This window comes from Melanostigma gelatinosum (assembly GCF_949748355.1).
Source record: "Melanostigma gelatinosum genome assembly, chromosome: 15".
Taxonomy (NCBI): domain Eukaryota; kingdom Metazoa; phylum Chordata; class Actinopteri; order Perciformes; family Zoarcidae; genus Melanostigma; species Melanostigma gelatinosum.
The window spans coordinates 23,230,970-23,247,958 of NC_136648.1; the positions used below are offsets into that span (position 1 = coordinate 23,230,970).

The 16,989-nt window shown below is 42.4% G+C and overlaps 2 protein-coding genes across 7 annotated transcripts in view; one reads left to right on the plus strand and one right to left on the minus strand.

The window, feature by feature from the left end:
- Positions 1-982: 982 nt before the first annotated feature.
- Positions 983-12,546, plus strand: dnai4 (dynein axonemal intermediate chain 4; the record flags this gene model as incomplete). Its single annotated transcript, XM_079284955.1, has 17 exons — positions 983-1,038; positions 2,237-2,405; positions 2,520-2,683; positions 3,072-3,178; positions 3,365-3,521; positions 3,704-3,843; positions 5,266-5,421; positions 5,637-5,822; positions 6,050-6,189; positions 7,475-7,561; positions 7,674-7,828; positions 7,927-8,087; positions 8,221-8,333; positions 8,535-8,633; positions 10,347-10,573; positions 10,670-10,823; positions 12,496-12,546. 17 exons carry the CDS (start codon positions 983-985, stop codon positions 12,544-12,546), a joined length of 2,322 nt encoding a protein of 773 aa, XP_079141081.1.
- A 1,722-nt stretch (positions 12,547-14,268) lies between these two features.
- asph (aspartate beta-hydroxylase) overlaps positions 14,269-16,989 on the minus strand; it is a 36,144-nt gene continuing 33,423 nt past the window's right edge. For all 6 annotated transcript variants that reach the window (XM_079285528.1, XM_079285530.1, XM_079285531.1 and 3 more), the window contains one exon: positions 14,269-16,930. In XM_079285528.1, the coding sequence (XP_079141654.1) occupies positions 16,923-16,930 (8 nt within the window). In that variant the 3' untranslated portion in view covers positions 14,269-16,922. The remainder of the gene's footprint in view (positions 16,931-16,989) is intronic.

Below are 16,989 nucleotides of genomic sequence, written 5' to 3' on the forward strand. Positions count from 1 at the left end.
TTGGTTAGTGGAATATGCCGCAGACAGCAGACTTGTTTGTGATTGGTCATACGCTGCAGACACCGCCCCTTGATGTGAACGTCGAGGAACCCCGGGTTGATTTACTGCGTTGATCACCAGCTTCGTAGGAGAGTTTAACGGGATTATCGTTGTCACGGTTAGTTCGATCAGATAACACAAATGGCTATGATTCAAAGAGCAGGTCGAACTCTGAGCCTAACCCTGAAGTCAAAAAGCCTGAGGGCAAAAATAAAAAGACTGCCAACACATGAAAGCTATAACTCAAGATGTTTCTGAATAACATAAACATCCAGGATTTACATTCTAAAAAGCAGATTGCGATTGGTCAGACGGGAGAGACCTGCCAGCGAGCAGCCTGCCATCATATTCATAACAGAGTATCATTTCCCTTCTGAAGACAATTTCATTCTGAAGAAAGCTGATTATCAGCTGATCAGGCAGTTTCTTTTCTTTTCTTTTTTGAGAGATTAATTGTTGATTTTTGACGATCAAAGAAAAAGAAGAAATACACAGATTGTATTGTATTCTTAGTTGTTTCATTTATTTTATAGTTTTTTGCTGCATACTATATTGTTCCAAACATCCAGTTGATTTACACACCTGCTTTGATGGTATTAACCTTTCAACTGAAGTGTACTTTAACCGAAGTCACATGTATTAGTGTGATTATAGATAGGATGGATCATAATGACTTTGGGGATCCCCTGTATGGTTTTTACATTTAAATTGTGCAAAATGTCCAAAATTGCTGAGTTGAACTTCTTATGGAAATGTTCCGTATCCTTTGCAGATACGCCTCTCCCTGGTCTGTACTGTAGTGCCTCGATCTATTCATGTGATCGAGCAGCATCCATCTCCAACAGTTGTTCATGTAGAAATGGGACCCCATTGTGAACGCAACTCTCACGAGACGGTGCGTCACGTTGCTATGGCAACATAGGCATACAACAATGCTACAATCATGTCTGACGTTGCGAAAGAAGAACGGAAGAAGAGAAGTACTCTTGTTCTGAGGCCGTAAGTTCTCTTTCATTCTCTTTTCGTCAACGTGTTTAACAGCAGAGCTCGAAGTGGACCGGTACTCATCATAAACTTTTGGTTTACATAATAAGATTGTAAAGGGCAAACATTTATTTAATGTCCAGACAAGGCTGTAATATGTGGAAACAACATAATAATTATTTAACGATGTGATGTTAATCTCTTTCAGCTTTTAAGCTTCATACTTTATACTTATCTATTGTAATAATAATGGTCTACAACCGATTTGTTTTAAATTGCATTGTTTTAAACCAAAAGCCTTCATATTTTCTTCCATCTATATTTTTCTCTCTGTATAAATTCAGAATTTGTCATATAATAGCATCGTGACTGGGACACTCTCACACCATGTCTGTCTGGTGTTAATTCCAGGCTGTAGGCATCCTATCATATGTTATAGAGTGATACTTTATGTATTTACATTATTAACACACCACCACCTATAATGTTTCAGTTGGAATATTATTATAGGCCGACTATACGCCACAAGCCAATATGTGAATAAGGGGAGTACTGGCACTTCTTTTTTCCACACTGTGTATTAGAGACCGGGGTTGTTTGGAACACAGCTATTGTATGGTCCTGGAGGTCACAGAAACAAAAATGGAAAATCAAATGTTTGTATTTTTGAGCATCTACTCTTCTAAAACATTGAGAAGTCGCTACCTTTTTTGGTCAGGGTAACATTTCAGTTCCATTGAAAGTGTAAACTGCGGTGTTGGACGTGGGACTTCCAGTTAACACACAAAGGAATCAGGTTCATTTGAACGTCTGCTGGCTCACATAACTTCATCACAAAGCTGGGTCAATTGTGAGCGTGGTTGGTTGGAGTCAAATACTGTAACTGTTGACAAAAGAGATTGATTAATTGCTTTAAAATGTTTGCTTTAAAAATGGGGATATATTCTGTTAAATGTTCATGTTTTCTTGTTTAAATTAAATTGAGTTTTTCCTATTATTCCATTTTAACATTGTGCCAACCTACTAGTTAGCAGTAATGTACAACTTGAATATAATCACCAATCGCCTCATTTTAGAAGATGACATGTGTATTTATAGCTGAGGCCTTAGCTTTTCATCTGCTGCTGGTTAGAATATTCTATTATGAGACCCACCCCAGTCTCCTGCTCGGGAAACAAAGTGAAGCCATGTTCATTCTTATTTTGTCTCCTAGCTCTTCTCGAACAATACATATTTCAGTATCAGGCATACATGGAGTCCACCAAAGTACAAGAGACACAAACAGCATCATCAGTTGCCCAAGCAGAAGAAGTTTCAGCCTGGGTGGTGGGAGCAAAGTTGTGGAGAAGAGCGCCTTCCAAACTCCCGGACAAGTTGTTCGGGTAACTTATATCCTCCCTACAGGCTACAAGTAGGCCGATCTGTCTTCGTGCCTTCTAGCAGCAGGCTAATGCAGTAGCAATGTTATTGGTGGCTAATCGTTGTCCTGTTTGCAGGTGTTTGATGAAGAAGAAAATGACGTCACTCCTCAGCCACTGTACCAGGCAGATCCAGCAGCGGCACAGGCCAAAGGCAGCAGGATGTTTCTGGATGAGATCTCTGCTGGATCAGCATCAGATCAGGCAGCAGCCACCGGGAGCTTCACCATGCCTTTCTCCAGGTGCAGGGCGCCTTCTTTTACACATCTCTGCCCTGATGGTCAGCTGGAGCTGATCTGAGGTTCATGAGTTTCTCAATGTGGTGCACGACCCAGCTCTCTCTTTACAATCGCTAATATGGACTAATATGAGAAAAAACACCAGTAACTTTGTAAAATATATGACATATGATGCTATTTCCCATAGACAGACGATTTAAATATGGATAAACAAGGAATCAATGAAATCGCTTAGACATAGTCCAATGTATGATTTATTGATAAGAAAAGATGATGCTGGGCAGGAAAAATCATCATTTTATCTTTGATCAGTGACATCCTGTGTGTCCTGCGTTAGGCCGAGTGTTACCAGTGTCCCCGTGTAAAGATGTGCTCCGACATCCTTTTCCAGGTCAATATTAGGAAGCAGCAGAATATCCAGCCAGTCTACCATAGAGTCCATGAATGAGGAGATTGAGGATACATTTTCCAAACGGGACCTGCCCATCAACTTCCCAGGTTCCAAAATGAATTCGCTTTCATTGCTACGTTCTATTTTTTCAGCTCCATTCTTAATGTTGGCAATATGTTCATTAAAACTGAATGTACCTAAATAGAGTTACAGCTACAGCATCTGAATATGGTTGAAGGTCACAGATGACAACACTATCTGTGCTTTCTGTTTCATATCTTGTTCCTTGCTAGACTTGCCGGTGAAGGGAGACACAGTGAAGGAACATGTGACAGAGGCCATGTTGAGAGAGGTCACTGACATCTACATCTCCGAGACAGACAGCATTTCACTGATGGACATACCGAGCACCTTAGTGTCGGTGGATGCTGATGACGCGGAAGCTATCATGTGAGTGAAGTAATGTGTATTAAGCACAATACGCATAGGAAAGACACACCACTTAATCTTTACGAGCCAGTGATTGACACGTGCAACCGTCCTGTGACACATACTAATACAGTGTGTGATGTCTGATCTCATGGTCAGTGATTGAAAAATATAAAATTGTCATTTTCTCCTTGTTTTTACAGCGAGAGAAACAATCTGTATGCTGAGCTGTGCAGAACCAGAACGGGCACCGATAAGTATGTGGATCGATCGGTACAGACGTTGACTGGAGCAGCGAAAAGCAAACGGGTCCAGAGCGACAGCGTAGTGATGGTGGACTCAGGTGAGGCTCGTTATGTTCCCTTGGAGCTTGCTACCTTGGAAACAAGGCAGAAAGGAGATTTAAAATAAGAATCAGGTTGACATACAAGGCCTTGAGAGAATTGAAATAAAAATTAAAAACTCCAAAAAGTACAATAGCAGTATGAAAGAAGTATTGTGAAAGATCAACGTTTTTAAAATCAAAGTATTTTTAAAATCAAAGTATTTTTAAAATCAAAGTATTTTTTAAATCAAAGTATTTTTAAAATCAAAGTATTTTTAAAATCAAAGTATTTTTAAAATCAAAGTATTTTTAAAATCAAAGTATTTTTAAAATCAAAGTATTTTTAAAATCAAAGGGGTGTGGACTCCTGACTGGAGGTGTTTGTTTACAAAGCGAACGAGTTGAGGAGAGGATGACGTCAGAGACGTTTCCCCAGCTTCACATGCTGCTTCCTGTCAGACAGTCAGAATTAAGTCCTGTGGTCCTCAAGCCTCGGTTATACTGTCAACCATGGACTGCAGCAAACATCCCAGATGCGCAACACATTACCGTCTGTACAGTCCAAGCACATGGAAATCCCTCACAGGTCCGCTGTGATCCCCTCAACAGGCTGAGAACGTTTTCAATTCTGCAACAAGCTGTCACCGAGGACAACTAGGAGTCCGCTCCACAGGATAGAGATAAATACTTACCAATAACAAATAGATATTGAGTAGATAGAAGACAGACAGACGGACGGACGGACGGACGGAGATTTAAACAGAAAACAATAAACTACGGCACCGTGTCCAGTGGCAAAGGCCTCTCCTTCGTTCTCCCTGAGTCGGGAGGGAATCTCAACCGAGGAAGGATGATGCAGCCTCCGGAGTCGGGAGGGAAGCGCCACCGAACTCACGGCTGGAAACGGTCCGGGAAGGAACCAAAAAGACGCCGACCGGTGTACTCCGTGGTACGCGGGTCGGCCTCTGCGCACAGCTGAATATCCGCGGATCGACTCTGCGCAGCAGGAGTGCTGCAGACAGCCAGAAAGGTTAGGGATACATCTTCACTGAACAACACTGTTCAGACTTACTTGGACTAGAACCAGACTGGTAACCGGACGCACGGACTGACAACGCGCCGGAGGACAGCTGGGGTATTTAAGTCAGTCGGAGATGATCACTGGAATTCCCCACAGCTGAGCCTAGAAGAGGGGCGTGGTAGAGGACGGAACTCGGGGGTGGAAACTACAGGCTGACACAAAAACAAAACATAAGCACATGGCCTTCAAATAACAAAAGAGACACGGGAAAAACAGGAGCTCAGACAGGGATCCTAACAAAAACACACACAATTTACTCTCATAGAAAAGTAAAACACATGAAAATATTCACATATGGGAAGCTGGACCCAGTTTAATCAGTTCTTGAGAAATGACAACATCTGTTCTCATGCCCACAGCTACCACCTGGGACATGTATGACACTCTGATCAGCCCCGAGCTGTGTGAGGAGGGGTGCAGCCAGGAAGTAGGAAGGGCTGACTATCCCGAGGCTGCAGAGGACACCAGCAGAGGAGCAGAGGGGAGCGTGTCAGTGGGCAGCATGGCCAGTACAGGTACGGACTGGGGAGGATGCTGCTTGGTGCAATTTCATTCTAAGTAACCTCTTGACCTCTTGATGTTATTCAGACACAACATCATTACGAAGCACCTCTATTCTTCCTTTGATGATTCACAGCTCAAGTCATATGAATTCTTACAGTTTTGAGAGTGGAATTTAGAAGAGCTCTGCAATAACGTGCATGTATCATTTTCTTGTACATCTCTTCAGCCAGTACTGCTAGCTCATTGAAAGGAGTGGAAGCGTTTGGGAGCGGTTTGAACGTTGCGTCAGACCTGCAGCTGATCATGCTGTCAGAGAGATTCCAGCACTGCTTGCTAGTAATGGAGAGGAGCATTCTAGGAAACACTTTCCAACCCAAGCTGGCTGCTTACAGACAGCTACCCGTGACCGAAGGTAAAGTCAGCTCATCAGCAGCACTGGTACACAACAGCAGATACAATACACACATACAGGTCAGATGAAGTGTTCATGGGTATTCATGGATAAGATTGAACTATTTGGATGAAGAGGTGAGTAATAATGTCATCAATGCTGAGGATAGGTTGAATCCAGAAGTCAAATCTGTCTGTATGTGACAATTGAAATGAAGTTGCAGGTTTTTTTTTGAACGGTTGTGTCAGAACCAGACAGTGTGATGGAGCAGAGGGAGGAGGATGCAGAGAGCGCTCGGCCTCCAGCCGTGGAGCGTCTCTGGGCTTTCAGCTGTGAGCTCAGCAGAGGACGCCGCGTCAGCAGCATGGCATGGAACAAGAAGAACCCGGTAAGAGACTTGTTAGCACTGCTTGTTAGCACTGCTTGTTAGCACTGCTTGTTAGCAATGTGGAAAAACTGGATACAAGTGTAATCATGCCTGCTGTATGTCATTGCAGATGACAACATTTTGTTAGTCTGTATTATTATTATTTAAAGGGGTAGCTCACCAAAATCACACAAACACACCTTCTCCTCTTAACCCCAGGAGTGGTTGCTAGCTGTTAAACCCAAAATGATCATTTGTATATCAGTTACTCTCCCTGTGTTACCTTGAATAGTGAAGGAAACCTTGTTTTTTCTTAATGCCTCTACGGTGAACAAAGAATCCAGAAATGGAGAAGTCTGGATGAATGGGGGCAAAACTACATGAAAGCATGCGTTAACAAATTCTCACTTATCCAGCCGTATGCTCACTACTTCACGAACACGTGCATCTTCACGAACACCTTGTTATTTAAAACACTTCTGCAGAAACAGTCTCAAGCCAGTCCAAAGCCCAGAGACTTGAATGAGTAGAGTTTGTAAACGGACATGTTCTTTTCTCCAATATTCCTTCAGTCACATGTTGCAGCAGTTAAAGGACATTACAACAACAATAACCTCAGCCAACTCGCCCCACAACCTGTGACAACGGGAGAGAGACTGGTGATAATAACAAGAATGAGAAGAAGCATTAAACAGATATCATTCGATATGAAATAAAGTAATACGTGGAACATTGAAGTCACGTGTGTTAGAGGCCCCATTAGCTGGCAGAGGTGGTGAGAGTGAGCTCTGAGCTTGACTTTATGCACTAAACACACATTATATAAGAGTTATATAATATATCACTCACCCTAAAACATATTACAAAGCAGTCACTGATGCATGATATACACCCCCCCCCCCCACACCACTAATTATGAGCAAAACATGACATGTAGATGGAGAGGCACAGACTAAATGGGAGTAAACAGATGTTTTGATATAGTTTTGCTGTTGTTACTTCAGTTTTTGGATTTCTCAGGAGAAAAATAAAGTATTCTTCAAGAATTCAAATGAATGAATTGAATTTTCTGGAATCAATTTAGCCATTCAGATACTTGTTATGTGCCCATGTTGTGATGTGTACCTCCAACATATAATGGAGATGAATAAGTTGGAAGTGAAAAATGAGCTGGATACTCCACAGAAAATACTGGCCGTAGTTTTCACCTGAACTACTTTGTACTAAATCATTGAAAACTGTTCCCAGCTGACAGAAACAGATGTTCACTAAGAGAGGTCTGCTTGTGCTCTGCTCTCTCTGCTAGGACCTTCTGGGTGTGGGCTATGGTCAGTCTGGCTCCAGTAAGCAGAAACCAGGCCTGGTGTGCTGCTGGTCTCTCAAAAATCCCACGGTATGACTCCTTTATTTAGGGGCTCCATGTGTCCCCAGCAGTATGCAGAAGGTTGACTGTGTGCCAGCTGGCAGCTGTCCATTCCAGATGTTGTCTTGTGTCTCCTCTGCAGTGGCCTGAGCGTGCCATCCACTGTGACAGCGCTGTGACTTCCCTGGATTTCTCATCCAATAACCCGAGTCAGCTGGCTGTGGGCATGCAGGACGGCAGCATTGCTATCTACAATGTGAAGAGTCAAGACAGCGAGTCATGTGTCCTCAGCAGCAGGTGCGTGTGGACAGTTCAGCTCTTACGTCACACACTGAAGAGAACGTTCTTTACTTCTGTGTATGTGTGTGTATGTGTTTGTGTATGTGTGTGTGCAGTGAATGTCTCAACAGGCACTTGGATCCAGTGTGGCAGCTCAGATGGACCCAGCAGGACTTGAGCCTGACAGGAGAGGAGATGGTGGAGTCTCTCTTTTCTGTGGCTGCAGATGGAAGGATCAGCAAGTGGTTTATCTGCAGCAGTGGCCTCGACTGCATAGGTGTGCTCAGCACCAGCCCATGGCTTTACCATTGTCTATTTAGCTTGACCTGCGTAGTGATAAAATCGGACTATCCGTCTGTCTATCTATCTGTATAACGTAATCTATCCACCTGTCATCTGTCCTGTCATAGACCTGATGAAGCTCAAGAAGATCCAGAGTACCAAGAAGAAGGCAGGAGGGACGGAGGCAGAAAGTGTTCTGTCAGCTCTTACTCCTGGTCTGTGTTTTGACTTCCATCCAACGGTGAGTTGATGGGAGAACTTCTCAACATGAGTTGACGAGAATGTAGTTCTTGGGCTTCAAACTTGTTTCTGTGGAAAATACCACATTCACAGATATCTTTTGTGATAATGCAGTGCTGACTTTCAGTAAAACAGGTTGATCGAAGTGAACTTTGACTTTGTAAATGATTGCTGTCATCATTGTGTTTTATTGTTGCACCAGGATTCCAGTGTGTATTTGGTCGGCACATTAGAAGGGCTCATTCACAAGTGCTCCTGTTCCAACAATCAGCACTTTCTGGAGACGTACAGGAAGCACTTTGTAAGTCTGTCACTCACCTCTCCTTCTGATAAGCAAGTAAAACACCAAAGACCACAAGGCCTAAGAAGCTCACATTTCATTTCATCAGTAGTGATAGTTTCAAATCCATTCATGCTCTGTCCCACAATGCATTGCTTCCTGGCCCTTAGCGCTGTCCTATAATATGCAGTCAAATGTTTAACTTTAGTGGTATTGCTACTTTCAATTCATGTTGATTTGCAGGTATGTGAATTCTTTGAACAGTAACACTGTTGTGTCTTGATGAACAGGATTTATCCATATATGCACAGTGAAGGACATGCATGCCATGAGCTCAGAGGGACAAATACGGAGAAACAAGCATCTCTGAGTAGAGTTAGGTTCATGTATCAAAGCTCATCACTGAGCTTACCTCATCTGGAAACATGTCTCCAGTTGCATCCACAGCAGGTTTCCAATGTGTCGGTAGACACATATGGAGTCAGACCAGTCTCAATATGAATGAATGCTCACAGAAGGTTCCACAAATGTGTTTTTTCATTTATTTAAAAGACTCTTTACACTAAAATATTTTTTCAATGCACACAAAAAGAGTTATTATATACAACTATAAACAAAATCCACAGATAAAATAGTGAGATTCATAAATATATTTCTGATGCACACAAACATATTTCTTGTTTTAAATAAATGGAATAGAAATCCACAGATCCACATTAATTGCAGCAATACAAAGCAATATAAACAGTATCGGCAAGGCAAGTTTATTTGTATAGCACATTTCAACAACAAGGTAATTCAAAGTGCTTCACATAAAACCATTAAAAGCATCAAAACATAAGGCAAAAGAAAAGGAGATTTAAAAACAATTAAGAACATTCATTGAAACAATAAAAACAGTCGTTAAAACATTAAAAAAACAGTAAGAAATAAAATGCAGAAATGCAGGAAATTGATGAATATATGAATTGAATGTGGTTCAATTAAAGGCAGCAGCAAACAGAAAAGTCTTCAATCTTGATTTAAATGAGCTGAGGGTCTCAGCAGACCTGCAGCTTTCTGGGACTTTGTTCCAGATATGTGGAGCAGAAAAACTGAACGCTGCTTCTCCATGTTTAGTTCTGACTCTGGGAACAGAAAGTAGACCGGTCCCAGACGACCTGAGGGGTCGGGATGGTTCATAAGGTAGCAGCAGATCAGAGATGTATTTTGGCCCTAAACCATTCAGTGCTTTGTAAACCAACAGCAGGATTTTAAAGTCAATTCTTTGTTGGACAGGAAGCCAGTGCAAAGACCTCAGAACTGGAGTGATGTGATCCACCCTCCTGGTCTTAGTGAGGACTCGAGCTGCAGCGTTCTGAATCAGCTGCAGCTTTCTGACAGACTTTTTACAGAGACCTGTAAACACACCGTTACAGTAGTCCAGTCTGCTGAAGATGAATGCGTGGACAAGTTTTTCCAAATCCTGTTGAGACATAAGTCCTCTAATCCTTGATATATTCTTCAGGTGATAGTAGGCTGATTTTGGAATTGTCCTGATGTGGCTGTTCAGGTTGAGGTTCAGGTATAAACAATCATTCCATATTTTCTCTACCAATGTTGAAAAATCATCTCCTCAAGGTATACTAGAAGGAACCTCTTCTGGAGCTAAAACAATAATCATCAAGATGTGACCACTTGCTGATGTTGTTCCTTGGGTTCCTTTGGTAACGTCAGTCACACCTCACCCCTCAGTGTCCTGTGAACCGCATCACATGGAGTCCACTCTGTCCAGATGTGTTCCTGAGCTGCTCCTCTGACTGGACCATCCAGCTGTGGAAGCAGGACCACCATCTCCCCGTGTTCGGCTTCAGCTCCACCCAGATAGCAGTGTGTGACATCAAGTGGTCCCCGAAGTGGGCCACAGTATTTGGAGCCGTTAACGAGGAACAACTGGAGATCTGGGACCTGAATTCAAGCATGTGAGTGCCTGGGATTGTTCTCTGTCTCACTATTTGTTTCTCTGATGTGAAGCCTGTGCCAAGAGTAATCACGTGTGTCCTCCATGTTCACTTCAGCCTGGACCCAATCATTGTGCAGCCTGCTGCGGCTGGTGTGAAGATGGAGTCCCTGCTGTTCGCCGCACAGACAGACTGTGTCCTGGTAGGAGACAGTGACGGACACGTGACCGTCTACCAGCTCAAGAACCTCAGTGTGGGAGAGAGCAGCCAGGTACAACTGAGGACCTTTTGCAGAAAGGACATTCCTAGCCCTGCCTTTGTGCAGGGCTAGGAATGTCTGTAGGGTAAATAGATTCATCGAAAAATGAATTATGCAAAGCCATAAAAACGACATGAAAATATGTTATCGATTGATTCATTTAATTGTGTGTCCAGAGGCTCAGACAAAGTTCTTAGCACAAAGAGCATGGCTTGTTGATAGAGGTGCTTGTTGCACTGCTGCACAGCCGGAGCCATTTATATTTTCTGACAGTTATAATAATAATAATAATAATAATCCTTTATTTTATATAGCGCTTTTCTAGGTACCCAAAGACGCTTTACAAGGATCCATGCACACCATTCGCCCAGTCATACCGGTGATGGTAAGCTACGTCTGTAGCCACAGCTGCCCTGGGGCAGACTGACGGAAGCGTGGCAACTAATTTGTGCACAACGGCCCCTCCGACCAACACCAAGCATTCACTCGCATTCACACCAAGCATTCACCATTCATTCCTTGCATGTTTTTCCGAGGTGGGGGAAACCGGAGTGCCCGGAGGAAACCCACGCAGGGAAATATGTTTTTTTTGTTCTACATATTACTGAATTCCACAGATATGATTGTCTTCTAAAACACACAACAGCATCTGCCCTGAGAGCAGATTTGGGGCAATAGATGATGAATTCAGTGTTCTATCACATATATTAATATGTGGGAAACTATCGGCCTATATTGGGATTTGCTCTGCTGTCTTTTGTTATCACTACTGTTGCAGTCCTTCCAGGAGAAGAACAGTTTTCAGCTTTTTTCAACTCATTATGTCTAAAGAGGAGCGGATTCGCCGTTATCATAGCTGATATATTTAGAATGTTAATAAAATGCATTATTCATTCATTATTATTCATACTTTTACTCGACTAGAAATGTAATCTCCTGCCACAAGCTGGACTGTGTCCAGTCAGACGTGTCAGAGGATGGCTCTGATGCTTTCTCACTCATAGATGTTATTTAGTTTAGCAGATCGAAACCAAAACGCTGTTCAACGATTCAACCAGACGGACAACTGAGAGAGACAAAGATCCTCTGAGCGACAGTTGAAAAGAGAAGAAATCAGCATCATCGGTCAATTACAATAGAAGCTGGGATTTAAACAGGAACAGCTTCCTGTTTCAGTATTAGACGTTTCACAATAAAAGCACCCTAGACCAAGCTGGAATTAGCAAAGCTCTTCTTCAGACTTCACAGTGGAAATAGACGGTTAATCTTGGGTTAATCTTGGGTTAATCTTGGGTTAATCTTGGGTTAATCTAGGGTTAATCTGTTGGAATATCAGCTGAACTAATCACAGGTTAAACCTCTTCAATCAGAGACACTAACTCAATATTTGCAGTTCAATAATGAAACAAATTCAACATGAAGTTCAACAGTATTCTGTCATGTAACTCTGTGTAAGTTTGAATCATTTCATTCTTATTTTGGGGACAAAACGATTCCAGATGTTAACAACACTAATTACTATTCAGTTTAATCCTGGGCTGTCCTTGACACACTGATGTCTCTGTTATTGTGCATTAGCTTGAAGGCATTTGATGCAGTGGGGAAGCTTCTTTCCTCAGTTACATGGACACATGATGGTCGACTCACATGACCAACAACCCACAGCGTCCCTCCTGTCTTTCAGGTGGATATTCTGGAGGGCATCCTTCACTCTGCCGGTCCCAAACAGCTTTAAGAAACACAGACAGATGTAAACCCAAACCATTTGGGTTTCTGTCTGCGAAGATGGTATCAGTACACAGAAAAGTGTGTCCGGATCTATAAGTAACACAGGTGCATTTTGGCATCGGTCATCATGTACGTTGTCCTTTACTGTTGAAAGCATCAGACTAAACATAATGGTTAAGATTGTTCAGAGCTCAAGCTTCAAGGGAATAGAAAAGTCCCTTCATTTCATTTGAATTCTATTTAATTGTTCTGCAAAGGAAGAATGAATATTATTCTTTCAATAACACACCATATTTAATTTTGATGTGACTGTAGTTTATAAACTCCTCAAGCCATTCAAATCCTCCAATTCCCCAAATCAATGCCAATGAGCTCAGTGTCCGGGAGCTGGGACCACTCCTGTGGAATAGACCTCCCATTGCTGAAATCAATATGTAATCGAACATCAATGATGCTTATATTTCAGTCTTAATCATCCCTGTATACTGAAGAGTTGACTGATTCCTGTGCATGATGAAATGCTTTGAGTCAGAGGTCTGCTGACACCCTGTGACCAGATTTAGTAGGACAGAAGACTGAGTGAAAAGAGGTGAATCTTATTCGTCTGACTCTACCTGCTTGACCTGTTCGGATGCTTTGTTGGTCATACACAAGTTAAGATGAGTTTACTTTCCTCCAACTCTCCTGGCTTCCTCTCATTACTCCTCTTAAATACAACAAGATGTGATGGATGGAACTGAATTGATGTGTTTTCCTTTTATCTTGTGCATTTCTATATTATATAGCAAGCTACCTGGGCTCGCTCTCCTCCTTCAGATCAATCATTTTAAAATGATGTAAAGGATAGTCAGGACAGACGGACAGGAAAAGGGGGCGAGCGAGAGGACGACATGCAGCACAGCACTGCGGGTCGGATCTGTAAGGGCTCAGCTTTGGACATTAACATTCAGTGATTGTTGAAGATTAAACGAGCGGTTGGCAAACCTTTTTGGATTGTTACCCCTTACAATAAAAGGGCTTTGGGTGGAACGCCATGTCACATTTCAGATGTGTACGAGTTAGCAGCACCACCTAAACTTCTCAGATGATCTCGTTATCGTCTCATGTTATGTGATCTCATATTGTCGCCAGAATCAACAGACTAGCAGAGGACAGATCCACCTTTTACCCAACCAAGCACAGTGTGTTTCTGTATGTGCATGTGATAATGCACACACTGTAAAAGCAGATTTTCTTTGGCAAAAAAATGTCCTTTAAGTTTAAACCAAACCTACACCCTTGATCTGAAGACCCCAGAAGCACTGGACTAGTGAGTCCACATGGACCAGCCTCAACAGTAACGTACTACTTCTGCGTTCATGCATCAGTATGAACAATGAGTCATATGTACCTGGTGTACAATCATGAATCCAGAACTTCAGAGTACTTCTTCCACCACGAATATTGTGGATGTTTATAGCAGCGGGTATTTACATTCATGATTTTATAGCTCTTGTTTTTAGAACCAGAGGTTTCTAAAAATCGGTGGAAAGTGAACTTAACAAATCATAAAGTTAACTGTAATTGCATCTTCAAGTTCTAAATGGAATTGGTGAGGCCTCTCCGTCACAGCTTTGCTTCATCAGACTACTCTGATGTGATCAGCTCCTCTTCTCCCCTCTTTACTGTCGTACAGTATCTTTCACAGGAAGTAGCAACTACATTCATCAAAAAAGACGAGTCATTGCCGTGTTGTCCCAAACCTTTTATTGCAGCAAAAGATAATTGAAAGAAAACTGACACTTCAAATCTCCACAATCCATCATTACTTCACAATAATTTAAGCGTCATCAGTATTAGACCTGCAGACAGCTGAGGCAGCTGTTAACCCTTTTAACCAACAACTGTATTTCCTCACAATACTGTGGCGCTTCATTGACTGCAGCTCGTCTAGTTTCCAGCCGTCAACAACTGACACCCTCTTTGTCTGGGAGCACCGCTGTCCATGTCATCGCAGCATGACTTCTCATCAAAGACCAGTCATGAAAGAGATCCTAATCTGTTTCACCGGGTTGCTGCAGTGAGGTTGCACTGCGGCTTTATTTTATTGCTCTTCCTTATGTATTGTTAGAGAATAAAACCTGTCCTGAAGTAGCACAGCCCCTTAAACCTGCCTGTCAAACATCTTATGGCTTTGTGAAAAGCTTGCAACGTATTTTCAGAAAATTCTTTTTTCTTTTTTTAAATGTTAACTGTTAAAAATCTAGAAGCTCTCTCTTGGTAAAGACTGTAATCTTCAATGTTAAAAAGGTTTTACAGTTCACATTGACTTACAAAGTGCCAGGAAGTAGAAAAGACCAGCTAGTGGACGATACATCCTACAAAAACCTCTACTGCACACCATGAAAACAATCTGGTAGTTACAAAATGTCAGAACTAGAAACATAAAGTGGGTCTGTGACACCAAATAAAAGAATAAAAAAGAGGTATGTTTTACGTGGTCTGTTCTTCCACTAGTAGTGTTGTGATTTATCCTAAAACATCAGATCGACATATTGTTTGTCCGCATCCCAACAGGAATGTGTTCTCCACAGAGCTGCACCCAGTTACCCAAAGCTAAAATATCTTCTGATGCAACAGGGACACCAGAGGATGTTTACCTGCAGATCTGGCCATCGCCTTCAAAATAAGATGCATAACGCTCTCATAATTCCACACTTTTAGTTCTGCGATGGAATGATGTTTTGCTCTCTGGTAGCAGGGGCCCTCAGGGGCCTGGGCCCTGCTACCGAGGATCAGCGACTGAAACACACACCAAGACAAATTCAGATTCTGTCACAAAAGAAAAGGGAAGAGTGACTTAAGAAACGTGTCGCCAACTTTCCCTTTTAGTAAATAAAAAACATGTCACTGATGATAAAAACAAAGATGTCGGATCATTTAACTGGAGGCCGACTTCCACAGGAATATGACACCTGATGCATTTCACTCACCTCTGTGATTGAGAGGAAAGAAAGTGGAGTCTGGATCACACAGGGTTAAAATGCTTCAGCGTTACTATCCTGCCTGCATCAGCCTGCTAGACCAGATCCATGTAGAGCTGGTGTGTTAAAAAATAAAATAAAAATCTTTACACCACAGTGCAACAGCTTTGCACCATCCATTATGTCCTAATTTACATCACAGTTTAAACTCAAGAAACAGAAGTTTAAAGTTACAACTTCATTTTTAAATGATTTGACAGGATAGTTTGATGGTCTTTGTAACCATATCCGGAAAAAATTAAGAGCAAGAAACCGACGGAACACAAACACACAGAGGTAAAGGTAGCGAGAGAACAAACGAGGAGAAAATAGTTCAACAGTCTCAAAAGTACATCATGACTCTAGGGCTCACTGAGAGGGTTGACTAGTAGAAGAGATGCGTCAACACACAAGAACATGCTCATCATGGGAAACAAAAGGAATTCATCCGCACGCATGCTCTCACACACACACACACACACACACACAAGCTCTCTCTGAATTCACATGCCAGCGTAAGGCTCATACTCAGTGGTAAATAAACTGGCTGGGTGAGGGAAGTGGGTGAGAGATCACGACAGCTTTGCATAGAATCTACAACGCTGTGACCAGAACTAAACACAGCTGAATGGAGATGTTCTTCATAATTCTTGCCCTGCAATAGAGTGGCAGAACATTACATCTTTAGTTTGATTACTAAATTTGAAATATTTTATTATTACCTCCATCAAGCAGATTTTTAGCAGCAGGAGGGAAAGGTCCAGAGGGGAGAAACTCTGCAGTGTTGGGTTCGCTAAGTTTAGTATCTGTGAATCTTCTGACCCAACAAAGTCACCTCACTGTATAGACCCCAATCTCCTGGCTCAGCCGTGCACTTCGGCCTCAAGTTTGGTTAGCAACAGAATTGAGCTCCAGGAAGCCAAACTAAGAGACTTCAAAATAAAGTTCCAGACTGGTTTAATGTTACAGCGCTTGCCGATAAGACTCCAGTAAACTAGATGCAAGTAGAGCACGTAGAGTTCACATGGCCTGAACTTCTGGCCTCAGTCACACAGAACTACATCACCCTGAACACAAATGGAAATGGGTGGTCTACTTAAAGAAACAAAGAACGGGATTCAGGGGAAAACAAGAAGGGGAAAAACAGGAGTACCGTACAAATCAATAATTCACCCATTATCTCACATTTACACCAAACGGGACATTTGAAGGAAGGTGTGAAAACAGGGGGGGGGGGGCACACGGGGGGGAAGAGAGTGTTGTCATAACAACTCAATTTCTTTTCTGTGGAGGAGAGGCGCATCATCGCTCTGAGCACGCTCAGATGGTGCTGATGCGAGGTCATTGGGTCCCTCCGTCACCACGACGACCGCGGCAGCCTTTACGTTTCTGTGGAAAGCACAAACAGGAAGTTGACTTCTTGCCGTTGTATTGGAAGGAGCATCATA